Here is a 27,370-nt window from a genome sequence, read left to right as displayed (position 1 = left end):
TTTATAGTGTTCTAGAAAAAAAAATAATGAAGGGGTAAATTCCATTTCTTTCAAGTTTCTGTTTTGGAGCACACGAGATGAAATCCGGCTTCCCTTCGTAAAGTTAGCCTGTGGCTGGTGTGCTCCACAACCCTGGATGGCGCGAGGGGAAGAGGTGGGGAGAAAGTACCCCCAAAGTCTTTCCCGGACCAGGGGAGAGGGTTTGGCCGTGTGTAATTCCCGCGCCCGGTCCACCCGGCACGGAGGACCAGCATCTTGCCCCGCCCATGGCAGTCTGAGTTTAGGACAAAGATGAGGGGCGGAACCCTGAGTCGCTCCTTGAAGCTGGCGGGGCCGGCGGGGCGGGGGCTGGCTCCCGGCGCCCGGGAGAGGTGGCGGCGGTGCCTTTGTGGCGCCCTTAGGTTCCATTTGCGGGTGGCGCGGGGATCCGGTCCAGCAGAGGCGCCCAGCGACCCGGCGCTCGGGTTGGTTGGGGCGGCCGCATGGCCAGCCCCGCGCGCCCTGGCTTCCCGGCGCGGACGAATAGCCGCTTGGAGGCGTTCCTGCGGCGGCATTTGCCACCGGAGGTCTACGATGCCATCCGCGCCTACGAACCGTGCGTCGTGGTGTCCGAGTCGGAGAAGCACACCTCGAAGTACGTGGTGCTCAGCGATCGGCTCATCTACCTAACCGAGAACCCGCCCAAGTCCATCCGGGGGGTCGTGGCGTGGCGAGACGTCGTGGCCATCGACTTGGTAAGGAGCCCTGGCGGGCAGGGGGCCTCGGGAGGCACAGCCGGACCCCCCAGGCCCCGATCCCTCCTGCCCTCGAGGTGGAGGAGGAGGAGGGAAAGAGGAGGTGGAGGAGGCAGACTTTCTCATCTCTCCCAGAACTTTTCTCTTCCTCTGGTTCCAGCAGCTGCGCTGGAACCCTGCGGGGTTGCCGCACTATTTTGAGTGAAGATGCCCTCCCCCCCCCCCCCCGGTCCACTCGTCCTCCGCTGCATGCGGCCACAGCGCTGCCCACGCATCCCCTCACCAAAAACACTCCTAGCCATTCTTTTGTGGAGGAAGGCACCCAGTATGCACAGACACGGTGCTAAACCCAGAGGAACGCAACCAAAATGATACGGGGATTCTCTCTAGTCGTGGGCGACATCAGAAGACCACACCAATAAATAAATGGCCGGAGGGTGTTCCCCCCACCCCCAAGCAGCTTTAGAGCATGGTAGATGCTCCTGAAAAATAGGACCAAGTGAATGAATAAAGGAAAGAACGACTGCATTAATGAGATGTGCACAGTAGGCTTGGAAGTGCAATCCAAACTGGGCTCGGGGCACGCTGGGAAAACTTCATGGAAAGAGTTTCCCCAGAGCCCAGGCTGATCCCCAGTTTATAGTGTACTTGTCCTCCGGGAATGGATTTACTTTAGAATCCAGCCACAGATTGGAAGCACAGCCTCCTCTCCCATTTCCTGAAGGCCCCACTGCCTGAAGTGCTTCACAGGTGTGTTCTTCCTTTTTCCACTGAGTCCAGATGTCTAGCCTCCTTTTTTCTTTTCCCTTGCCTGAGTCTGTGTCCCCAAGGGAACGCTGGCAAGTCTTGATGGCCTTGGTTTGCCTGAAGAAGAATCATAGCTTGCTTGGAAGACACCTGTAGGAAAGTAATACAAACAGAAGGATCATTTTCTTCCTTCCTTCCTTCCTTCCTTCCTTTCTTTCTTTCTTTCTTTCTTTCTTTCTTTCTTTCTTTCTTTCTCTCTCTCTCTCTCTCTTTCTCTCTCTCTTTCTCTCTCTTTCTTTCTTCCTTCCTTTCTTTCTTTCTTTCTTTCTTTCTTTCTTTCTTTCTTTCTTTCTTTCTTTCTTTCTTTCTTTCTTTCTTTCTTTCTTTCTTTGTGGGTCATGAGGCTTGAACTCAGCCTGGACACTGTTCCTGAGCTCTTCAACTCAAGGTTACTGCCCTACCCCTGGGCCTGGGTGCTGTCCTGATTTCTTTAGCTCAAGGTTACCACCCTGCCCTTGAGCCAAGCCCCACTTCCCATTTTCTAGAGACTCTTATCTAGCTTTGAACCTTGATCCTCAGATCGCAGCCTCCTGAGTAGCTAGGATTACAGGTGTGAGCCACCGAGTGTGGCAGGATTTTTTTTTTCTGAGACAACTAAACCATGAGTAAAAATGACTAGTCAAACCTTGCTATACATCCATTTTCTTGAAGCGATTTTTAAAAAATTAAATTCCTTTCCTCTCTCTCTCTCTCTCTCTCTCTCTCTCTCTCTCTCTCTCTCTCTCTCTCTCTCTCTCTTTCTTTCCTTCTTGCTTGCTTGATTTCTTTGGATTGTGCTCAGGCCTCATTAGAGAAGGACTCTACATCCTGACCTCCAAATATTTTAGAGTTTTAAATATTCTTTATTTTGCTAGTGTCTTTTTTTAGTGTTTAGTGTAAATACTATTAGAGATAAAAGTCTTGGTTTTTTTTTTTTTCCCTGCCTTGGCTGGCTTTGAACTGAGATTTTTAGATTTCAGACTCCTTAATGAGTAAGATCACAGGCATGAACAATCAGCCCATGTACAGTATGCTTAGACTACTTTGTAACCATCTTCTATTTTTAGGCTAGTCCAAAAATGTGCATAATCTTAAAATACTGTGTTTATAACAGTAATGTTTATAATAGGAAAAATTAAACATCCCTCAATAGTATATGGGTAAATAAGTACTACTCCATAATGAAAAGGGTGAATTAGATTATATCAACATTGCTGCATCTCAGTAACATAATGCTGAATAGAATTAAAAAAAAAACCCTGCTCCGGAACCCATTTCAGTATGTCATTGACATAAAATAGACCAAGATAGTTTGTACCTTAGAGATACATATTTAGTTCTAGTGAAGACAATTAATGGAAATGTTAATCATTAAAGAGAATGGTTGCTTCTAGTGAGAAAAGATGAGAACAGGAAAAGAAACTGACATTTAAAAAAATATCTACAGGCTGGGAGTTTGGCCTAGTGGTTAAAGTGCTTGCCTTGCATGCACGAAGACCCGGGTTCAATTCCTTGGTACCACATACATACAAAAAGGTGGAAATGGTGCTGAGGCTCAAGTGGTAGAGCTCTAGCCTTGAGAAAGTCCAAGGACAGTGCTCAGGCCCTGAGCTCAAGCCCAGGACTGGTAAAATAAATAAATAAATAAATAAATAAATAAATAAATAAATAAATAAATATCTAGAGGGGCTGGGAGTTTGGCCTAGTAGAGTGCTTGCCTAGCATTCATGAAGACCCGGGTTCAATTCCTCAGTACCCCACATACCTAGCAAAAAGCCGGAAGTGGTGCTGAGGCTCAAGTGGTAGAGCTCTAGCCTTGAGAAAGCCCAAGGACAGTGCTCAAGCCCTGAGCCCAAGCCCAGGACTAGCAAAAAAAAAAAAAAAAAATCTAGAATACATATGACGAAGCATTTACTAGGTGTACTTATACTTTTAGTAGTGCTCTATCATGTTCAATTAATAATGTTTAATTGACAAAATTACATTTGAAATTCATAACTGATGACAGAAACACTTAAAAATTAGATGCAAAAGCTGGGTGCAGTGGCTCATGCCTGTAATCTTAGCTACTCAGGAAGCTGAGATCTGAGGATCAAGTCTCAAAATCAGCCCAGGCACAAAAGGACCTGAGACTCTTATCTCCAATTAACCTTAGAACCTGGAAATGGGGCTTGGCTCAAGTGTAGGACAGTAGCCTTGAGCTGAGGAGCTCAGGGACAGCACCTACAAAAAAAAAAATTAGATGCAAGGCCAGACATGGTGGTACACACCTATAATCCCAGCACTTTGGAGGCAGAGACAGGATGGTTATGAGTTCAAAGCCAGCCTGGACTCTATTGAGATGCTGCCTCCAAAATCCAAGGGCTGGGGTTGGGAATTTGACTTAGTGGTAGCAAGCTTGCCTAGCATGCATGAAGCCCTGGGTTTCATTCCTCAGTACCACACAAATAGAAAAAAGCCAGAGGTAGCACTGTGGCTCAAGTGGTAGTATGCTAGCCTTGAGCAAAAGAAGCTCAGGGACTCAGCCCAGGCACTGGGTTCAAACCCCATGAGTAGGAAAACAAAATAAAAATACAAACCCAAGGGCTGAGATAATACTTCAGTCAGAGAGCTCTTGCTTATTAGCAAGTGAAAGACTCAGTTCAATTCCTAGCACTGGAAAAATTGTTTTGTGGTTGATTGAATCCCTACAAGATTCTCAGCTCTTCGAAAATAGAAACCCATCTCAGATTTTATGTATCTCAGTTTGTAACATTGTAGCTCAATAATATATATATATGATGAATAAATTAGAAACTAGAAAATCAACTGTGAAGGTTTATAGATATTTAAAAGTTGATAGACGATATCTGAGCCAAGGTAATAAAATCAGATGAAGGGATAAAATATGGATTTGTTCCCAAAATACTGGAAATCTAGAAAATATACCCCTTACAATTTGAAAGTTCTATTTTAATGTAGGAGAAATTAAAACCAGTTGCAAGGGACCAGAAGTTTGGCCTAGTGGTAGAGTACTTGCCTAACATGCACGAAGACTTGGGTTCAATTCCTTGGTACCATATACATATACATAGAAAAGCTAGAAGTTGTGCTGTGGCTCAAGTGTCAGAGTGCTAGTCTGAGGAAAAAGCCCAAGGACAGGGCTCAGGCCCTGAGTTCAAGCCCCAGGACTGGGAAAATATAAATAAAAAGAAAAGAAAAGGTTACAAATATAAATGTGATCAAAATGTATATAAATAGTATTCTTAAAGAAGTTAGGATATCTCCAAACAAGTTAGGGATAGATTCATCATATTCATTTGAGATAACAAATTAGCTTTTCTCCCAAAAATTCCCTTTGCTGCCATGAGATATTGAGAGACATTTTGAACCAAGCGGAACATGAATATTGGCTTAGTATTGCTGAATTTCTTATGGACAATGGTTATTAAAAATAACGAAAATCAATTGGACACCTTCTGTATTGTGCAAAACTCTTTAAATACATAATCTTATTAGCTTTATAAAAAGGTATGTTATTTGTCTTTCACAGATGAGGATACAGGGGCAAACACAAAAATAAGGGTAAACACTTCTATGAGGTCACCTGTTTCTAAGCAACCTGAACTGGAAGGCAAGTCCAGGTCTTTTGGCCTGTGTTAGTATTCTTCAACCACTATACACAGAGTGATGTTTGCCTTCTTCAAACTTAAGACACTTCTTTAGAGAGATTTAAGTTTGTTTGTTTGTTTGTTTGTTTGTTTTCTTGTAGGTCATGGGGCTTGAACTTGGCCTGGGCATTGTCCCTGAGCTCTTCAGTTCAAGGCTACTGCCCTACCTTTGAGCTAAGCCCCAGTTCCCAGTTTTCTAGAGGTTAATTGGCAATAAGAGTCTCAGGTTCTTTTGTGCCTGGGCTGGCTTTGAATCTGCCAGCCTGGACAGAGAAGTTCCCAAGATTCTTATCTCCAATTAACCACCAGAAAGCTGGAATTGCAGATGTAGCTCAAGTGGTAAAGTGCTAGTCTTGAGCCAAAAAAGCTCAGGGATGGTGTCCAGGTCCTGATTTCAAGCCCTGGTACAGAACACACACACACACACACACACACACACACACACACACACACACACACACACACACGAATGCCAATGCTTGTGGCTCATTTCTCTAATCCTTGCTACTCAAGAGGCTAAGCTCTGAGGATTCTAGTTCAAAGCTAGCTCAGCAAAAAAGCTCCTCAGATTTTTATTTCCAGTTAGCCAGTTACAAGTGGAGCTGTGGTTCACCTGGTAGAGTGCCAGCCAAGGGAGAGTGTGATACCCTGAGTTCTAGCTCCAGTATCAGCACAAAATACACAAATAAAGTTAATAAAACAAGTGAAATCAAGACTAGAAAACAGAGGACTTTAGAAAAAATGGAGAACATTTTCAATGGTTCAAACTTTGATGTTTATGCTCACTGTATATTTCAGGACATTGTCTCCCGGATAGAAAAACTCCCAATTTATGGTTCATTAAATTATGCTTTTTTGCATTAAATTATGCTTTTAAAATTGTATTCATTTATTTTTGCTGGTCCTTTTGCTTGAATTCAGGGCCTGGACACTGTCCCTAACCCTCCTTGTGCTCAAGGCTAGTGCTCTATCACTTGAGCCAAAGTGCCACATCCAGCTTTTTCTGAGTAGTTTATTAGAGATAACTCATGCATTTTCTTGAGTGGGCTGCCTCTGAATTGCAGTCCTCAGATCTCACCCTCCTGAGTAGCTAGGATAACAGGCGTGAGCCACCAATGGCTGGCCTAAAATTTATTTTAAAATTATCTTTAGTTGGAGCCAGGAGTGTGGCCTAGTAGTAGAGTGCTTGGCTAGCATGCATGAAGCCCAGGCCCGAAGTGGTATTGTGGCTCAAGTGGTAGAGCACTAGCCTTGAGAAAACCGAAAGACAGTGGCCAGGCCCTGAGTTCAAACTCCCAGGACTGGCAAAAAAAAAATATCTTCTCTTGTCCAAATGAGTGTCAATTCAGCATGTCAATATATGAGTACAATGCATCTTGATCAGTGTTACCCTTTCCATCTTTCTACTCTCCTATCTACTTCAATCCCTTGCATCCCCTTACATTACCTGCTTCCATTTTCACATATGTACATTATTAGGTGAATATAGTCATAATATTAGAGTACATGCGATCTTTTTTTGGGAAATAATATTTTCAAAATGGAAATAGAGAAGGGATATCTTTTAACACAACGAAACACTGTTACTATTTATTCAGTAATCCTATAGTGTAAATAGTTTCTTGGGTTCTGTTGCTGAGCACACTTGTAATAAGGAGTAAAGTAAATAGAATGATTGGGAAATGTAACAACAAGAAGAGAAAAAGTCTCCCAGTGGGAAATGTGAAAAGGAAGAATAGTTTACATTTGCCCTTGGCTTTAAGGTATTATTACCCTCAAAGGAGCAAGCAGTCATATTTGTCTTCAATGATCTCAATTTATTTTTTTTCCAGATTGACGACTACCCAGAATTTTTGAGATCACCAGATAGAGAAACCAACCAACACATTCGTATCCTCTATTCTTCAACTGTTTTGAAAAAAGAGTGTGAAAAGCAAAAAGGTGTGAGGAAATTCCTATTTCCATTTCATAATGCCAATGCTAACAACAAAAAAGGTATGTGATATGTGAAGTAATGCACCTTCTATCTGGCAAATATAATGTAACCCTTCTATTAATTACAATAAAAAATACAAAAATAAAAAAGGTATGTGATATATATATATATATATATATACACACACACACACACATATGCAAAGGTCAGTTTATTTATGAAGCACAAAGCTAATGTTCTGTACATTGAAGGTGAGCTGATCCTTTCATTATCATCAGTTGAGTGTCTGGGACCCTTTTGCAGCTAAAAAAAAACCCCCAAAATACCCTGTAAGTAGAAAAGAAGGAAAGGAAGCCAACAAAGGAAGAAAGGAAGGAAGTAGGGAAGAAAGAGAGAAAGGAAGACAGGAGAAACAGAGAAAATCATGTTCAATATTGGTTTTAGAAGAGGGAGCAGAACCGGCTGTAGTTCTAGCTACTATAGAGGCTGAGATCTGAGTATCATGTTTCAAAGCCAGCCTGGGCACAAAAGACAGTGAGACTCTTATCTCCAATTAATCACTAGAAAATGGGAAGTAGGGCTCTGGCTCCAGGGTTAGGGTAGTAAACCTTGAGCTCAAGAGCTCAGGGACAGCACCTAGGTCCAGAGTTCAAGCCCCATACCCCCCACCCCCCCCAAAAAAGGAGAAGGAGCTAGTATCTAGATTCTGTTTCAGGTTGAGATTCGGAAGAAGTTGGTTCCAAGCCAGCCTGGCACCAAAATTGTCTAGATCTCTTCCCAACTGGTATCGGAGCTACAGGAGAGACTGAGATCTGGAGGACTGTGCTTCCAAGCTACCCACAGTAGAAAAGTTGGAGCTTCCACATCCACAGAAGCTGGAAATGATAGCACATGCCTCTCATCCAACCTATGATGGAAAGCAGATCAGTACATAGCCAGAAGACTATCTCAAAACTTATTTGCACCGAAAAAAGGCTGGGGGCATGGTTCAGCAGCAGAGTACATGCCTAGCAAGTGTGAAGCCAAACAAGCAAGCAAACAGTAAGAGTCAGTAAAGAGGATACTGGCTAAATAGACCTAAAGGCTAATGTAACCAAACATCATCTGAAGAACCCAATTAGACAGAGTGAATGATGGGATGAGAGTTTCTAGTTTATTTATTTATATTTTTTTGTCTATTCATGGGATTTGAACTCTGGACCTTGCCTCTTCTTGAGTCACAGCACCGCTTCCAGTTTTCTGGTAGTTAATTGGAGTTTAGTCTCATGGACTTTAGTACCCAGGCTGTCAAATCTCAGCCTCCTGAGTAGCTGGATTACAACCATGAGCCACCACACCCGACTCTAGTTTATTTTGTTGGTGTTGGTTTGGTTTGTTATTGGGTAAGAGTTGCCTGGACTGGACTTGACTTTAGGGCCTAGATATACTTTTATGTTCATGACTGGTTCTACCACTTGAGCCACACTTCTATCCAGCACTTTTGCTTCTAATTGGCTAGAGAGTCTCTCAGACTTTCCTCCCCCAGCTGGCTTTGAATCTCAATCCTCAAATCTTACCCTTTTAAATATCCTGAGCCACTGTTGGTTGGCTTTATGTCTGTTGTTGCTTGTGTGTTGTTGATCCAGGGCCCTCTATGGAGCCCAAGATGACCTCAGACTCATGAGGAAGGATCATATACTAAGGTATACTAAGATATAAGGAAGAACAAAGGGAGAATGAAAGTCTAAGGTAGCCTATCAATGATCCCTTCTATTTCTGGCATTTGTAACTGCCCATTTATTGTTCCTCAGACTTCAATCCAAGTCAGACTCAGAGCCTTACAAAGTGTGAAGTACCCGCAAAATGTTTTTTAAAAATATGGTGTTTGTACCCTTTCCTGGACAAGCACTGTTCCACACATACACAGAAACTGTACACGTTGTAATTAGCATGTTTCCAAAATCCCTGGTTGCTCACCTGGTCTCTTGTTACACTAATTAGGGTGTGTAACTGGTGTCAGTTGTCTTGAGTGCATATTTATCCCATCCACAAGCATAATTTTTTCTTGGCTTTTCTTCAACATGTATTGAAACATAAAAATGGATTAAAATAATGCTTTCAATAAGGTAGGTAAAAGTCTTACAAAATCTAAATTCCTTGACGTTTTGCAAATGAACTTAAATGAAGAGGTTTGTCTTCTGTACTTGCATACACAGCACTATTCTTAGGCTGCCTTTCCTGCCTGTTCTTGCATTCCCAAAGAGGATCTGACACAATCTGTAGGGGTGTCTGAGGCACACAACTACAACTGCAACCTAGATTACCAGATGCACAAAAAGCTTTCCCCTTCCCATCATGTGAATGGTGATATTCTCTGTATTTTCTGCTCTTCTCCAAGCTGTTTGTTTTGAGTTCCATTTTGCCGTACACATTGGGCATCTTGTTCAACTCCTAGACAGTAATACTGGACCCTGAGCAAGAGATAGGCTCAAACGTGTTGTGCTGTTGGTTTGACAGTGGTATTACCAAAATCTTTAATGTTACTGGTGATGCCTAGAGGAGCAGCGAGCATTAACTACTGCACATTTAAATAAAGGTAATTATTAGGACTGACTCCAAACCTCTTGGGTGAAAGCCCAGGGAATATTTTTATCATATGGCAAAGGTGTCCATGTTCCAGTCAACCTGATTGCCTGAACAAAGAAAGCTTGAAATAGTGAATTATTTATAGTAAAAATACCTAGTTTTTAAATCACCACATTTTTACAGGATTTTTAATTAGGCAAAACATTTCTGCAGATATAAAAAATATTTCATCTTGGGCTGGGAGTTTGGCCTAGTGGTTAAAGTGCTTGCCTAGCATGCATGAAGACCTGGGTTCGATTCCTCGATACCATATATAGAAAAAAGCTGGAAGTGGTGCTGAGGCTCAAGTGGTAGAGCTCTAGCCTTGAGAAAGTCCAAGGACAGTGCTCAGGCCCTGAGCTCAAGCCCCAGGACTGGCAAAAAAAAAAATTTTCATCTTTAATACTGCTCAGCAATAAAAGGATACAAATTTGACCCAACCAAAAAAAAAAAAAACCTCAAGCTCCAGAGAATTATGCTAAATGAAAAATATAAATAAATAAAATCTAAAAAGTAAAAAAAAAATCATCTTTAGTGTACTGTCTTTATGTGGGCTACAGTTAGCAATTTAACCATAATTATTTTTTGAATTAATAGATAAACATGAGGTATTCATTTATTAAGTGATTGCAAGGAAATGCTGGATAATCAAAGTGTTAATCTCCCTTCTCCCTCCCTGACCTTTAGCAGAATAGCAGTACTAGAGTTTGTACTTATTGTCGGATGCTTGCCAGGCAGGCATTCTACATGGAGTCAACACTTTTTGATGGTTTTTTTTTTTTTTTGTCTGTCATGGAGCTTGAACTCTGGACTTGGGTACTGTCGCAGAGTTCTTCAGCTCAAGGCAAGGGCTCTACCCCTTGAGCCACAGCATCACTTCCAGTTTTCTGTTGGTTAATTGGAGATGAGTCTCATGGACTTTTGTGCCGGGGCTGGCTTTGAGCTGTGATCCTCAGATCTCAGCCTCCTGACTAGCTAGGATTACAGGTGTGAGCCGCCGGTACCAGGCTATGCTAGTATTTTTGAGCTAGAGTCTCCATTCCTGCCAGGAGGAACCTGCACCACGATTGGCCTATTCTAGGATTCCCAGTGTCATTGGGATGATAAGCGTGTGCCACTATGTCTAGCTTCTTCTCTTGAGACTTGGACATTTTGCCCACATTGGCCCAAGTAACTAGGATTACATGCACCAGCCATTAGCATCCAGAAAACTGCACATTTTCTTTTTAGATAGATAAAATGGTCATTAAACGCAGTATTAGCTTTCTACTACAGAACCAATACCTGAGGATTATCTTGGCTCACATGTTCAGTCCATGGTCTGCTGGGCCAGTTTTGGGGGCCTGTGGCAAGTCAGCATACGATATAATAGAGCATGTAGTAGACTAGCTGCTTTCCTGTGGCAGTTGGGAGGCAAAAAGGAAGAGAAGAAGGAACTCACGTTTCAATATCTCCTTCATGGGTTCTGAATGACCTAACTTCCTCTTCCTGGTCTCCATGTCTTAAACTTTCCTTTGTCTGCCAAGGGTGCCACAAGCTGGGGCCCAAGCTTTTAACCCATGAACTTTTAGGAGACATTCCAGATCTAAATTATAACAAACTATAAATGAACAATACTGATGGGAAAATATTGATATTTATGAACTGTATTTATGCCCAAAGCTGTTGAATGCATTGAGTTATTATTTAGTTTGAAGTCCAGGGATGGTGGCTCATAGTGGGAATCCCAGCTATTCAGGGGGCAGAGATCAGGGAGCTCAAAGTTCAGGGCTAGCATAGGCAAAAAGTTAGTGTGACTACCCTCTCTAGACGAAGATGAGGAGGGGAAGGCACATTTGAGAAATCCCAGTTATGATAGAGGTATCAGTAAGAGGAATGTGGTGTGAAGCCCACCCCATAAAAAAAGCAGAAGACCTTATCTGAAAAAAATAACCTAAAGCAAAATGACTGAAGATATAGTGTTTACCTAGGAAATCCAAAGCCCAAATACTGAAAAATAAATTCCTTAGTTTGAGGTATATTTATTCTAGAACAGCATTACCAAATGCTGTAATGATGGAAATGTTTTATGCATTTTCTAATCATGTCTAATACTGACACATGTGGTCACCCAGCAACTAAATTTAATAATACTTTAAGTTTAAATAGCTACTTGTGTGGTGTCTACTACATATTTACTGTAGCTCTGGCATTACAGAACCTTCAAGGTTTATTGATATATTTTGTAATTTCAGTATAAAGAGACTAGGCTAACTCCTCCAACAGAACGAAACATAATTTAATGAGTTATAAACTGAAGCAAAGAAATAGCTATTGATATATACACACATACGTTTATATGTGCATGATGAGTTTATATATATATATATACATATATTTGCTTATATATACACACATATGTTGGCTAAAATCTAGGACATTTCCTAAAATCAATGATGTTGGGTAAATCTAAAACTAAACCAACAATGCACCCATGAGTCTCTTATGCTTACTGAGTAGCTTTTACATATGGAAACTTGAAAGTCTTCTCCCTGGACATAGAGCTTTGATAAACATAATGAACCTTCTGCAATTGAGAAGGCAGATTTTTTTTTTCCGGTCCTGGGCTTGAACTCAGGACCTGGGCACTGTCCTTGGGCTTTCTCAAGGCTAGCACCCTACCACTTGAGCCACAGTACCACTTCCAGCCTTTTCTGTTTATGTGTATGGAGGGAATGAACCCAGGGCTTCACGCATGCTAGACAAGCACTCTACCACTGAGCCATCTTCCCAGCCCAGATGTGTTATTTTTGCAGTGTCCCGTCTAAAGACTGTTTGCAGCTGGTCAGAACTCCTGAGCATACCATCAGGAATGCATTTTGCTGACTAAGGACTTCATGTCCAAACTACAGAAGAGTGCAAAGCACTATATGCATTCCAGGGAATACAGATGCAGGTGACCCTGTCTTCTGGGTATCTCCTCATTCTTGCCTTTACCTGCCAGACTCAGGTCTCTGGTGTCTAGGAGACCAGAAATTCCAGCAAGTGTAGGAACAGAGATTAAACTATCATTCATTTCCAAGTAGACAACACAGATGAACCTGACATTCTACAACTCGTGGTTATAAATGCAAATCGAAATCTAACAGAGAGAGGAAGGGCCAGTGACACCAAATGGTTTTGTCATAACCCCTTGATGATAGTAAGTCTTTTTCATAAACTCAAATTATTATTTGATGATCAAATACCTTTTTTTTTTTTAAGTTAAGGAAGAAAATAGTAGCCCTATTTATTGGAGAGGAAAAGAGTCTAGAAGTCTGGATGAATCGTCTCTCAGGTGAGATTGGGTGGAGTTTGTTTTTAACTTGTTGGCCAAAATTTATTTATATTCAATTTATTTTTCTTTATGCCTTCTGACTGGATTCTGATTTCATACATGTAATATAATAAGAAGGGAGAAATTTTTTTTGAGTGTTCTGGGGCTTGAACTTGGGACCTGGGCAATGTCTCTTAGCTATATTTACTCAAGACTGGTGCTTACTACTTAAGCCATGGCTCCATTTCTGCTTTTTGTTGCCTAGTTGGCAATAAAGTCTCATAGACTTTCTTGCCCAGGCTGGCTTTGAACTATAATTCTCAGATCTCAGCATCCTGACTAACTAAGATTAGCCACTAACACCTGGCCCACAAGAAAGGAAGATTTTTTTTTTCTTTCTTTTTAAACATGTCAGCTTCTGTGTACCCCACATGTGAAGTGGATGAGTAGTTTTCAGATGAAGGGGTGGGGAGGGAGCCAATTCCAACATTCTGTTGTTTTCTAGCACTGTCATCTCCATAATTAAGCATGTGAATCAGAAGTCTAAACAAAAGGCAGACTGGATAGCAAACACTAATTAGAGCATTAAAAGATGCTAACATGTGCAGAGCTCTGAAACTTCTCTTAGGTGTAGAATTGATGCCTAATTATGAGAAGCTGCAGGTCATGAGAAGGATGCTGTTATCTTGGGACATCAGACTTACATAAATATGATTACTTTTCAGGGCAATAATAAACAACAGGCTTTTAAACACCTAAGGGACAGACTAGTGATCTCTGTTCATGAGATTCATATTCGGCTTTCTCTCTGTTGAGGGTAATTCATTATTAGTTAGGCTCATGAATTCACATGTATTTTACAAAAGAAAATACAAGTAGTTATTTCAACAACATTTAAAAAAAAAAAACTTAGATCTTAGCAGAAGCATGAGCTGACTTCTCCACGTATGCAGAAATGGTGTTCTGAAGGCCAAGGATTTTCTTTTTTTTTTTTTGCCAGTCCTGGGCTTGAGCTCAGGGCCTGAGCACTGTCCTTGGACTTTCTCAAGGCTAGAGCTCTACCACTTGAGCTTGCTAGGCAAGCATTCTACTACTAGGCCAAACTCCCAGCCCCATCTCAAGCATTTTTGCAAGTCTCATTTTCTTTATTTTTATCAATGAACCTTGCCCAAGTCATAAAGAGTCAATTAAGCAGCTTATACATTTTACCAACTGAAAATTAGTAATTAGGTTCTTCTGGCTTTTTTCTATGTATGTGGTACCGAGGAATCGAACCCGGGTCTTCATGCATGCTAGGCAAGCACTTTAACCACTAGGCCAAACTCCCGGCCCAGGCCAAGGATTTTCTACTTTAGCTATTTCCTCCTTTCCAGACCTCAGTACAAGCACATTTTGCTTTAGTGGTGGTGCATGCTGTCATGTCAGCGCCTGGGATGCAGAGGCAGGAGGCTCCTAGTTTGAGGCCAATTTAAGCTATGTAATGAGACCCTGCCTTAAGAAAAAAAAAAGGCAAGAAAGAACAAAATGACATTGATAAGGACAGAAATCAAAGAAATAACAATGGGAAAAATAACAAGGATAAACTATTGAACACCTCTTTTTTTCTTGGATAATCATAAGTTCTCTCTTTTCAGTATTAACACACATCTTAGACAAAGATAGGAATCTTCTTTTGTTACACTATATCTCTACAATATTAGGGTAGTTTGTGCTGTACAAAAAAATACACAAGATAAGGAAATTCACCTTAGTGCAGGGACACTTTTAGTAGAATTGAGTCACTTCATGAATGCCAATTACTCTCCAAGGAGCTAGCTGGTGTTTATTTACTGTAGAGAAAGTTCATGGTACTTGTTTTTACTTTTTGGAGATTAATGTCCCTCCCTATGACATGATCTACAGTCTCTTTTGTATTACCTAACAGAAACTTATTTCTGACAACTTCACAACTGTTTTTTGCGAAGTTAAAAATAGTTGTTATAGGCTGGGAGTTTGGCATAGTGGTAGAGTGCTTGCCTAGCATGCATGAAGACCTAGGTTCGATTCCTCAGTACCACATACATAGGAAAAAGCTGGAATTGGTGCTGAGGCTCAAGTGGTAGAGTTATAGCCTTGAGAAAGTCCAAGGACAGTGCTCAGGCTCTGAGCTCAAACCCAGGTCTAGCCAAAAAAAAAAAAAAATGGTTGCTACTAGATTTTAAATAAGTAATATTCATTCCTAGCTAGAGTTTTTTAAGCTAGTCTATAATAAGCTTATCAAATTTTGTAAATTCACAAATAAGATGTACCTCGGATTCCTCTGAAGATTAATCTCATTTATGTAATTTAAGTGATTACCAAATGTTCACATATATTTAGGGCAGAAGATTGGGATGTGATGAAACTTTAAGGATTATAGCCAAATTTCAATTAGAATAACAAAGTTTATCAGAAATAAAGCCATAGCATCTCAAAATATTGATTACTAGGCTATCATATTCAGTTTCTAAAACTAAGGCTTAAATGTGGTTTCACATGAAGTTATGAATCAGATTAGCTTCATTTGTTTCATAAGATATTACTTATCTATTGAAAATGAAATCGGGAGTACTCAGAAATGTCAAGCATTTTTTTTTCTTTTTTTTTTTGCCAGTCCTGGGCTTGAGCTCAGGGCCTGAGTACTGTCCTTAGACTTTCTCAAGGCTAGAGCTCTACCACTTGAGCTTGCTAGGCAAGCATTCTACTACTAGGCCAAACTCCCAGCCCCATCTCAAGCATTTTTGCAAGTCTCATTTTCTTTATTTTTATCAATGAACCTTGCCCAAGTCATAAAGAGTCAATTAAGCAGCTTATACATTTTACCAACTGAAAATTAGTAATTAGGATCTTAGAACTGGATGCATGGTAAAGCTATTCTATGCCCTGAGTTTGATCCCTAGTTGGGACTGGGGAAAGAGAAAAAGTACTGAACTAGAACTCAGTCATGAGAAACAGAGAGGCCACATTTTGAGAGGTCTAATCGGTAGTCTTTATTGGAAAGCTGGCAGATGCAGATGGCCTCATCACAAAGACCTGCAGCCCCTCAAATGCACTTAACACTGTTAGGAAACTGAGCAATGAGAGCAGGACAGGAAAGAAAGAGCAGAAAAACAATACCAACAAATCAGTCAACCCCGATGGAGAGCTGAAATGGAATGCCATGGTGACCAGAGGGGAGCCAGGAGACACAAGACAGGAGGCATGGTGTAAATGGAATCTGAGCTAGGTTGGACCTAATAGGGTCAGAGTCAGTGGGCAAGATCACAGGAAACTTGAGACTCAGGGGTTTAAGGCATAGGACTGACAGGTCCAGTCATCTATCATCCCATTCCGAGCCCCTGCCTTTAGGAATTCAGGGTCACCCATCACCTGGGGATGGAACTTCTCTGCCTGTGCCATGAAGACAAGATGGTGCCAGTTAAACCCAATTCCCTATCATCCACCATGAAAACAAGATGGTACCGTTAGATCCAGTATTCTTATTTCATACTGTCTTTAAAAGGTATGGGAAGCTAGGTGATGGTGGCTCATTTTGTAATCCTAGCTACTCAGAAGGCTGAGATCTCAGGATTGTTGTTTGAAGCCAGCCTGGGGAAGGAAAGTCTCTGAGACGCTCATCTCCAATTAACCACCAGAAACCTGGAAGTGAATTTGGGACTCAAAGTGATAGAGCTCTAGTGTTGAATGGAAAAAAGCTCAGAGACAATGCCCCATCCTGAGTTCAAGCACCAGGACCACCCTCTCCACGCCCTTTCCCCACCATAAAAAAGGTACAAGAGCTGGGCATTAGTGGATCATGCCTGTATTTCTAGCTAATAGGGAGACTGTGATGTTATGTTGTTGTGGTGGTAGCTGTGGGGGTTTGAACTCAGGCCTGGGCACTGTCTCTGAGCTCTTTAGCTCAAGGATAGCACTGTACCACTTTGAATCACAGCTCCACTTCTGGTTTTTGAGTGGGTTAATTGGAGATAAGACTCTCATAGGGACATTTCTCCCTGGCTGGCTTTGAACTGCAATCCTCAGATCTCATCCTTCTGAGTAAATAGGATTACAGTTGTGAGCCACTGGCATTTGGCTAGGCTGAGATCTGAGGGTCACCTTTTGAATCCACACTGGGCAGGAAACTCCATGAGACACCTCCAATTAACCACCACAAAGCCAGAAATGGAGCTGTGGCTCAAGTGGCTGAGTTCTAGCCCTGAGTGAATAAGCTTAAGGAATAGTACCCAGGTCCTGATTTCAAACTCAGTATTAGTGCATGTATGAGCATGTGTGGATACACATGACACATATGCAGACAATAGGTATGGAATATTCAAGTATGCATTTCATTTCTTCTTTTTGGGGGGTGGGGGTTGGTCATGGGGCTTGAACTCCACTTGGGCACTATCCCCGAGCTCTTCAGCTCAAAGCTACCACCCTACCCTTGAGCCAAGCCCCACTTTCCATTTTCTAGAGGTTAGTTGGAGATAAGAGTCTCAGGTTCTTTTGTGCCTGGGTAGGCTTTGAATCTTCATCCTCAGATATTAAGCTTCCTGAGTAGCTAGGATTAGAGCCACGGTGCCCAGCAGCATTTCATTTCTAAGTGAGACATATTCGTCACTGTCAGTGTGGGATGCTATAAGAAGTACAACAGACTTTGTGGCCTTTAGAAATTTATTTCTCACAGTTCTGGAGGCTGGAAGTCTGACATCCATCTAGTAGAATGGTGAAAGCCCTCATCTGGATTGCAAATTATCTGTTTCAAAGAGGGCTGGTAGTGGGGCCTAGTGGTAGAGTGCTTGCCTAGCATGCATGAAGTCCCAGGTTTGATTCCTCGGTAGTACATACATAAGAAAAGCCAGAAGTGGTGCTGTGGCTCAAATGGTAGAGTGCTAGCTTTGAGAAAGCCCAAGGATGGTTTAAGCTCCAGAACTGGCCAAAAAAAAAAAAAAGGAAGAGTCTTGAAGAGGTCTCCAAGTTCCTTTCTCCTTCCCTCCCTTCTTTCTTTCCTCTCTCTTTTTCTCTTTCATGACGTACCAGGAAAGATACATACCTTACTAAAAAGAAGAGAAGCCTTCAACTCAAGACAACATAGGACAATTTTAGAAGCTGGCACTAAAATGATCAGTGCTATGGTCAAACAGATTTTATGGTAAAACCCACCATGTGCCTGTCCTGTCCTGTTATATTGTGAGTATTACTCGTAACACTAACTTCTATCCACAGGTACTACCAGGAGAGGAATATACCGTCCAAGGACTCAATGCTCCATCCTTCTTCAGACCTCAGGCAACAGTCTCTTGGTGATCAAGCTGTCTTTCGAACCTTACCTACTCCCGAAAGGACAAGCAGTCAGTGCACAGCAGCACCTGGCAAGGCTGTCAGCTCGCTAACTTGTACAACAAACCCAGAAGAGACCCAGGGATTTCTAGATCCCTCGGACTTGCCAAGTGAAGTCGCTCTCAAGTGCTATGGGATCGGGGATGAGTTTTACTTTGGAAATACTCTCCTGGCTTTACAGAATAATTCAAATCCAGTGAAAAAAGAGTTGGAACTTCATTTGTATGTTATTTCCCAAACTTCATCAATATTTCTGCACTTAAAAAGTTCATGGAACAATTATATTATAGTAAGTACTCTTATAAATTAACCTTGATCTTGATCTCAGTATTTATTTTTTAATTTTCCAGTCTTGGGGCTTGAATTCAGGGGCTGTGCACTGTCCTTGGGCTTTCTCAAAGCCAGTGCTCTACCACTTGAGCCTGAGTACCACTTGTGGCTTTTTCTGTATGTGGAATCAAGGAATCAAACCCAAGACTTTGTGCATGATAGGCAAACACTGTACCATTAGGCCACACTCCCAGCCCTGACTTCAGTATTTTTTTTTAAAGCTAACCATGCCTTCTCTATGTTGTCTCCTCATTTTGGAAATTTGGCCTTGAAATTTAATTACTATGAAAGACAAATGCACTGGAAAATTCAGGAGATCTTTCTTTCTTTCTTTCTTTCTTTCTTTCTTTCTTTCTTTCTCTTTTCAGGGGATATTTCATTCAGCCTGTTATAATAGGAAGAACTGTTTTGTGTGTGTGTGTGTGTGTGTGTGTGTGTGTGTGTGTGTGTGTGTTGATATGGGTTGAACTTGGCCTGGATGCTATTCCTTAGCATTTTTTTTCCCAGTCCTGGGGCTTAAACTCAAGGCCTGAGCACTGTCCTTGGGTTTTCTCAAGGTTAGAGCTCAACAACTTGAGCCATAGCACCATTTCCAGCTCTTTTTCTATGTATGTGGTATGGAAGAATCGAACCCAGGTCTTCATGCGTGCTAGGCAGGCACTCTATCACTAGGCCAAACTCCCGGCCCTATTCCTTAGCATTTTTTACTCAAGGTTGGCACTCTACCACTTGGACTAAAGCTCTACTGATACCCTTTTTTTTTTTGGTGCCAGTTCTGGGGTTTTACCTCAGGTCTTGGGTTCTGTCCCTGAGGTTCTTTATACTCAAGGTTAGTGCTCTATCACATGAGCCATACGTGCCATTTCTGGCCCTTTCTGAGAGTTTATTGTAGACAAGAGTCTCACCAACTTTCCTGCCTGATCTGCCTTTGAACCAGGATCCTCAGATCTCAGCCTATGAGCAGCTGGGATTACAGGCAAGCCACCAGCACCCAGCTCCACTTATATCTTTTTGAGGCTAATAGGGCATTTTAAAAGTCTTCCAGACTGGCTTTCAACACTGATTCTCAGATCTTGCCTCCTGAAATCCTGTAGCTACTAGGATTATAAACATAGCTACTGGTGCCTAGCTAGAGAGCTGCTTGTTAATGAGTAGTGTCTTACAGAAGAACCCCAGTTTTTTAGAGGGAAGTAAGCAACGTAGTCACTTCAAAGTCAACTAGGTTAACAAAGACCTTCTCAGATAAAAATATACTTTATTGCCAGGCATGGTGGTTCATGCCTGTAATCCTAGCTACTCAGGAGGCTGAGATCTGAGAATTGCAGTTCAAAGCCAGTCCAGGCACTAAAGACTCTGAGACTCTTATCTCCAATTAATCACTAGAAAACTAGAAGTGGCGCTGTGGCTTAAGGGGTCAGGGGATGGCCTTGAGCTGAAGAACTCAGGGACAGCATCCAGGCCCAGAGTTCAAGCCCCATGACTGACAAAAACATAAAAATATAAAAATAAATAAATTTTATCAATAGGTTTCTGCATATCTTTGCTTCACCAGGTTAACAAGTACTGTTATAAGATCATATAATTTTATGTAACAATCACTAACCCAGGTTATTTTACATATTAGGAAACTAAAACAAACTTCAGTTCTTTCCCTTCTCTTCTCCCTCTCAATTTCCTTCCCTCTCTCCTTCCTATGCTTTCCTTCTCTTTGAAATCAGGGCCTCACAATTGCTGAAATACAAAATTTCTAAGTGGCTTATTCAAGATTACACAGTATTGTGTGTGTGCGTGTGTGCATGCATGTGTGTGTGCATGTGCCTGTGTGTGTGTGTGTGTGTGTGTGTGTGTGTGTGTAGCCAGTTTAAGGGTTTGAACTTGAGGTCTTATAACCTCGCTCTTTGCTCAAGGCTAAACACTTTACCACTTGAGCCAAAGCACCACTTTTAACTTTTACTGGTTAACTGGAGGTATCAGTATAATAGAATTTTATGCCTAAGTTGGCTTCAAACAATGTTCCTCAGTTCTCAGCCTCCTGAGTAGCTAGGATTAGAGGCATCAGCTACCAGTACTGGCTTACCTAGTAACTTTCCAGGGGAGGCAGGAGGGCAACTGCAGATAAAAGGAAATTTATTTTGTATGTATTTATTATTTGATAAGTAATGAGAAATGTTATTTTTGAAATTTTATACAGCTGGGTACTGGTGGCTTAAACCTGTAATCCACTCTGGAGGCTGAGATCAGAGGATCTCACTTCGAAGCCAGCTTGGACATGGAAGTCTGTGAGACACTTATTAAAAAACAAACAAACAAACAAAAGGCCAGAAGTGGTGTTGTGACTCAAGTGGTAGAGCACTAGCTCTGAGCCAAACAAGCTCAGGGACAATGCCTAGGCCCTGAGTTCAAAGAAAGAAAAAAGGAAAAAACCAAAAACAACATTTTACAAATTAGGTAATAAAAAATTCCCTGTGGTATTACCAACTAGAATGAACTATATAAATAAATCTTGTACCATAGATGCATTGAAAGAGTAGATGTGTGATATTAGCTAAAGATAGAAATAAGTGATTTTCATCAAATACAAATTCTAATAATTCTCACTTTCTTCCTTTTTTCAGAAGGCTACTCTTTTACAAGATCCTGTGTATGCTAGTGAGTATAGTGCTGTTACAGAAAGTCAAAAGCCATATAGGTAAGGGATGATGGTATGCTTTCAGGGGAAAGTCTGAACTATCAGCAAGTTGTAAAGATGTTCATGATGTCTTCCCCCCCCACCCCTCTTTGCCAGTCATGGGCTTGAGTTCAGGGCCTGAGCATTGTCCTTGGTCTTTCTCAAGGCTAGAGCTCTATCACCTGAGCCACAGCATCATTTCCAGCTTTTTCTATGTATGTGGTACTGAGGGATTGAACCTGGGTCTTTGTGCGTGCTAGGCAAGCACTCTACCACTATGCCAAACTCTCAGCCTATAGCAACCATTTTTTTTTTTTTGCCAGTCCTGGGCTTGAGCTCAGGCCCTGAGCCCTGTCCTTGGATTTTCTCAAGGCTAGAGCTCTACCACTTGAGCCTCAGCACCACTTTCGACTTTTTTCTATGTATGTGGTACCGAGGAATCGAACCCGGGTCTTGATGCATGCTAAGCAAGCACTTTAACCACAAGGCCAAACTCCTGGCCCCTATAGCAACCATTTTTAACTTCACTCAAGAGTAGCAATCTACCACTTGAGCCATAACTTTACTTCTCGTTTTTTGGTGGTTAATTGGAGATATGACTCTCATTAACTTCACTGTCCAGGCTTTGAACTGTGATCCTCAGCTCTCAGACTATTGAGTAGCTAGAATTACAGGCATGAGCCACCAGTGCCCACCTATCAGAGTTTTTTCTTTGCTTCCTTATTTCTTAATAGTTTTCAGTCAAGCAATACTAACTTTCTCTGTCAAGCAGAGATACCATTTTTTTTGTTTTCATATAAAGAAGCATATTTTATATAAACAACAAAAATCTGAAAGAAAAACATTAAACAAACACTATACTATATTAACAAGCACTATGCATTATAGTAAATAACATGGGCTTGGCTAAGAAAGGATACTGACTGTATTCTTGGGTGGGTAGAGCTAGAGTCAAGGGCACAAGTGAAAAAGGTGTCAATAAGCAGAGTGGGGTGGCTCATGACTGTAAAATCCTAGCTACTCAGGAGGCTGAGATCTGAGAATTAAGGTTCAAAGTCAGCCCCGGCACAAAAGGACCTGAGACTCTTATCTCCCATTAACCTCTAGAAAATGGGAAGTGGGGCTTGGCTCAAGGGTTGGGTGGTAGCCTTGGGCTAAAGAGCTCACGGACAGTGCCCAGGCAGGGTTCAAGCCCCATGACACACAAGAAAAACAAAAAAAGGTGTCAATAAACAGTCCACTTTGGGAGGTGCATGGTTTACTACTGATGAGTAATTAAACCAGGTGTACAAAAACAATACAAAAATTCCATAAAGTTTTACCATTCAGTTATTTGTAAATTGCTGTTTCTTGTTTTTACCTAGATTTTCTTTGTTGTGTGTGTGTTTCTGTAGATCTGAAGAGAAAATTAAGCACTTCAGACAACTGAAATCTGAACTGTTTCTTGAAGACAATACTTTGAGGAAGATACTTTGTTTAATTACAGAACTTAAAGTAGCAGCCCAGAAGAATTTCATTCTGAAAAGGCTTTTCTGGAAAGTAAGCGTTTTATCTCTTTTATTTTGTCTGGTTACTAAATTTTTTAAAATGTTAACTTTATCATCAAGATGATGTACAGAGGGGTTACAGTTACATATGTAATGCAGTAAATACATTTCTTGTCCAACATTTTTCTCTCACTTTCCCTCCCCACCCCCCAAGTTGTAAAGTTCATTTCCAACGCATCCTCTTGAGAGTATTGCTGTTGCATTGGTTTACCCTTTGTCCTTTTCTCACCATTTTGTTGTTCCCCTCCCTTCCCTAATTCAGATAAATGTACATACAATGCACCAGGCTACTATATTTAAGTATCGATTAAAATAGAAACAACAGTTGTCTTGCATGTTGGTGCTGTACTCGAAATGTCAATTAACACTTGAAAGCCTGTGAGGTAATCAGTAATATAATATGGTGGTGGGGGAAAAAAGAGGGGAGGGTAGCAATTAAGGAATAGCACTATTAGAGGCAAAGCTTCTGCCAGGGAAATGTAAAATGAGAAAGGGGATTTCATAATGTTATTCTGTAGGTTACATGTATTAAAAACACAGGCAGGTGTCTTGCTGTGGAATAGAAATAAGAGTTTGAGCCAAGAGGGGTCCTCTAGCTCTCTACCTTTCCCTATGCTGTTTGCTTCATCTAGGGTATGCTGAACATTTTCTCTTGCCAAAGTCCTACTCATTCTTCAAGGTTCAACTCAAATGCTAGGTTTCTTCCTGACATCCCCAGAAAGGACCTTCGATAGCTTCTTGTTTTTCATGTTTTTTTGGTTGGCAGCTCTGTCTGCAGAACTTTCCTTGGTGCTTTTATGGTTCTGGGTGTTCAATAAGGTAGATACTACCTGCTTATGGGTATGAAGTAATCAAATGTAGCCAAAGACCAAGGAAGTAAGATGTTAATTTTCATCTAATTAATTTAAATACCCCAGTGTGGACAGTGACTACTGTGCTGTGCAATGCAGTCCTAGGGACTCTGTGGCCTCTCTCAGAGCACTTTAGATAGACAGATCCTTTAATTCAGTTGTCAAAAATGAAAGTTCAGAGTGAATGTAAAAGGAGATAAAGGCAAATGGGTAGGCTCCTCATTTGGTGTGCCTCGGGGAGGCGTGGTAGGGAGTCTGTCTTCCCTATGACTGTCTGTCAGTCGTGGGACTTGAACTCTGCGCCTGGGCCAAACCTGGTATCTTTACATTCTCTTTGATCCACTATCAAAATTCATTCTTTTGTGTGTGTGTGTGTGAGTTATGGGGGTTGAACTTGGCCTGGGCACTGTCCCTGAGCTCTTCAGCCCAAGGCTACAGCCCTACCCCTGGACCTGGATGTTGTCCCTAGCTCTTTAGCTTAAGGCTACCACCCTATCCCTTGAGCCACAAACCTACATCCCCTTTTCTAGTGATTAATTGGAGATAAGAGTCTGTTGGTCTTTAGTGCCTGATCTGGCTTTTAACTGAGATCCTCAGATCTCAGCCTCCAGAATAGTTAGGATTACAGGCCTGAACCACCGTGCTCCACTTGTCCTTACTTTATTTTTTCCAGTTTTTCTTTTTTTTTTTTTGCCAGTCCTGGGCTTGAGCTCAGGGCCTGAGCACTGTCCTTGGACTTTCTCAAGGCTAGAGCTCTGCCACTTGAGCCTCAGCACCACTTCCGGCTTTTTTTTTTTTTTCTATGTATGTGGTACCGAGGAATCGAACCTGGGTCTCCATGCATGCTAGGCAAGCACTTTAACCACTAGGCCAAACTCCCGGCCCATATTTTTTCCAGTTTTACCAAAAATAGTTTAAATAGTTTTTTTTCACAGTTTTAAATTTAAGTCATGATTTTCTAACTATACTTATTTATTGATGGATTTTTTTTTTTTTTTTTTTTTTTTTTTGCCAGTCCTGGGGCATGAACTCAGGGCCTGAGCACTGTCCTTGGGCTTTTTCCTCAAGGCTAGAGCTTTACTTCTTGAGCCACAGTACCACTTCTGGCTTTTTTTTGTGTATGTGGTACAGAGGAATTGAACCTGGGTCTTTGTGTATGCTAGGCAAGCACTCTACCACTTGACCAAACTCCTGGCCCTGATTTTCTAAATTTATTTTGAACTTTCTAAGCATTAAAGCTTTATCAGGAAACCACACAGAGTAATCCTTAATATCTGATTCCTGGGTAAGAAGATGGAAGGTTTTACAGGTATATGTCTTCCCTTTTATAATTCCATTTTGGGGGGCCATCTTTAGTTTTTTTTATTTTATTACAGGTAGAATTTTAATTATTAGAACACCTTTTCACAGGTTGACTTTATGTTTTGGGACTATAGACACATGACTTGTGTCTATTTTGCTGAAGATTTTATGTTACCTGACATAGAACCTGCTACATAGCTTTCATATATAGGTAGGTATATGTTCAGCAAATGGATACATGGATAAATGAAAGAGCTCTATATTCTTCTCTCTTAGCTTTCTCAATCTACATTTGGGTACAGTGTTGTATGCTTGCCACCTTAACGTATGTGTAAGGCTGAGAATGGGAGGATTATAGTTCCAAGCCACCCTGGGAAGAAACATCCACAGGAATCTGTCTCTGTGGAAAGAAGTTGGGCATTGTGTTTGCTTGTCATCTCAGCAATAACAGGAAGCCTAAAACAGGCAGACTGTGCTCCAGGAATGTGCCCATAGAGGAAACAAGATCCTATCTTAAAAATAACTTGGGGGGCAGGGAGTTTGGCCTATTGGTAGAGTGCTTGCCTAGCATGCGGGAAGCCCTGGGTTCAATTCCTCGGTACCATATACATAGAAAAAAGCCAGAAGTGGTGTTGCGGCTCAAATGGTAGAGCTTTAGCCTTGAGAAAGTCCAAGGACAGTGCTTAGGCCTTGAGCTTAAGCCCAGGACTGACAAATAATGATAATGATAATAATAATAATAATAATAACAACAACAAGCAACAACCTGGGACTGGGAATGTGGCTTGGTGGTAGAGTACTAGCCTAGCATGCATGAAGTTCAGTTCCTTAGTGCCACATTCACAGAAAAAGCTGGAAGTGGTGCTGTGGCTCAAGTGGTAGAGTACTAGTCTTGAGCAAAAAAAAAAAAAAAAATGAAGCTCAGGGACAATGCTCAGGCCTTGAGTTCAAGCCTCAGTCAGGACTGGCAACAAAACAAAGCTAAAAATGGTGTACAAAAATCGGGCCGGGAGTTTGGCCTAGTGGTTAAAGTGCTTGCCTCGAATGCATGAAGACCCGGTTCAATTCCTCAGTACCACATACATAGAAAAAAGCCGGAAATGGTGCTGAGGCTCAAGTGGTAGAGCTCTAGCCTTGAGAAAGTCCAAGGACAGCGCTCAGGCCCTGAGCTCAAGCCCAGGACTGGCAAAAAAAAAAAAAAAAAATGGTGTACAAAAGTGCCAGAACAGTGGTGTCGTGCATGTGGGGAGCAAATATGAGGCTGTGTATGAACTTCAGTACTTCCCCCCATCCCCCACCAAAAAAGAGTTATAACATATTATCATCCCAGAAGGCTACCTTGCATCCTTGGGCAGCCAGTAACCTTACTCTACTGGCAACCATGGGCATGTTTTCTGTTACTGTTATACATTTGTGTTGCCTGTCTTACTATTCTATTGACATGGTGTTATGTTGTTTATTCTTTTGTGGTGTTACTTCTGAGATTTCTCCATGTTGCAGCAGGTAGGTAGATGCTATTTTAAGAATGACATTCCTGACCAGTATGAAGGTGGTGGATCACTACAATGGATATTTGTTAAGCACTTAGGAAAGGCTATGCATTTGTCAAGCTTTACTAACGTTGATATTTACTCCTGACATCCACCCTACAACATGATAATATTCACTCTACTTTTTTTTTTTTTCCTAGTCCTGGGGTTTGAATTCAGGGCCTACTCTCTGTTCTTGATCACTTTTACTCAGGCTAGTGCTCTTCCACTTGAGCCATAGCACCACTTTTGGCTTTTTCTGAGGAATCAAACCCGGGGCTTTGTGCATGCTAGCTAAGCAGGCCCTCTACCACTAAGCCACACTCCTGCTCGCCATATTTTTGATATGAGGAAAATATTGATTCTTGGCCTTTTGGCTAAGACCAAGTAGAGACAAGGAAACTGAGTCACACTGCACATACATCATTTGTCAAACATGTAGCTAATAAGTGGCAGACCCTGGTTCCAGAGTCATTGTACTAAACTGACCCATCTACTGATTTATCACGCTTTGGGGCAAGCCCAAGCACTTTCAGAGTGTCTGGCATTCTTCTGGCTCCTCCTCTTCTTTTTTTCCATCACCACCCAGCCTCTTCTTAACAAGGACACGATGTATTTGTCTAAACAGAGTCTAATTTGTCACTAGCCATGATAATTCCAGGGGACAAAAAGGTGACACTAGAGGAATAGAAGAAGGAAGAAATTACATTATCCTCCTCATCAGTACCCACTTGCTAGATTTTATGGGCCAATGATTATTTTCATGCTTGTTTGTCTCATGAGGCTAGATAAGAAAAG

General features: G+C 41.5%; 1 protein-coding gene across 1 annotated transcript in view; it reads left to right on the top strand.

The window, feature by feature from the left end:
• Positions 1-482: 482 nt before the first annotated feature.
• C2H12orf56 (chromosome 2 C12orf56 homolog) overlaps positions 483-27,370 on the top strand; it is a 43,293-nt gene continuing 16,405 nt past the window's right edge. The window contains exons 1-6 of the mRNA XM_090353616.1: positions 483-734; positions 7,003-7,165; positions 12,954-13,026; positions 18,232-18,634; positions 21,291-21,364; positions 22,738-22,882. Of these exons, the coding sequence (XP_090209742.1) occupies positions 483-734; positions 7,003-7,165; positions 12,954-13,026; positions 18,232-18,634; positions 21,291-21,364; positions 22,738-22,882 (1,110 nt within the window). The remainder of the gene's footprint in view (positions 735-7,002; positions 7,166-12,953; positions 13,027-18,231; positions 18,635-21,290; positions 21,365-22,737; positions 22,883-27,370) is intronic.

Source organism: Megascapheus bottae, chromosome 2, assembly GCF_031878675.1.
Source record: "Megascapheus bottae isolate mThoBot1 chromosome 2, mThoBot2.hap1, whole genome shotgun sequence".
NCBI lineage: Eukaryota > Metazoa > Chordata > Mammalia > Rodentia > Geomyidae > Megascapheus > Megascapheus bottae.
The sequence above is the reverse complement of the archived record's forward strand: the minus strand, read 5'-3'. Positions and strand labels throughout refer to the sequence as shown.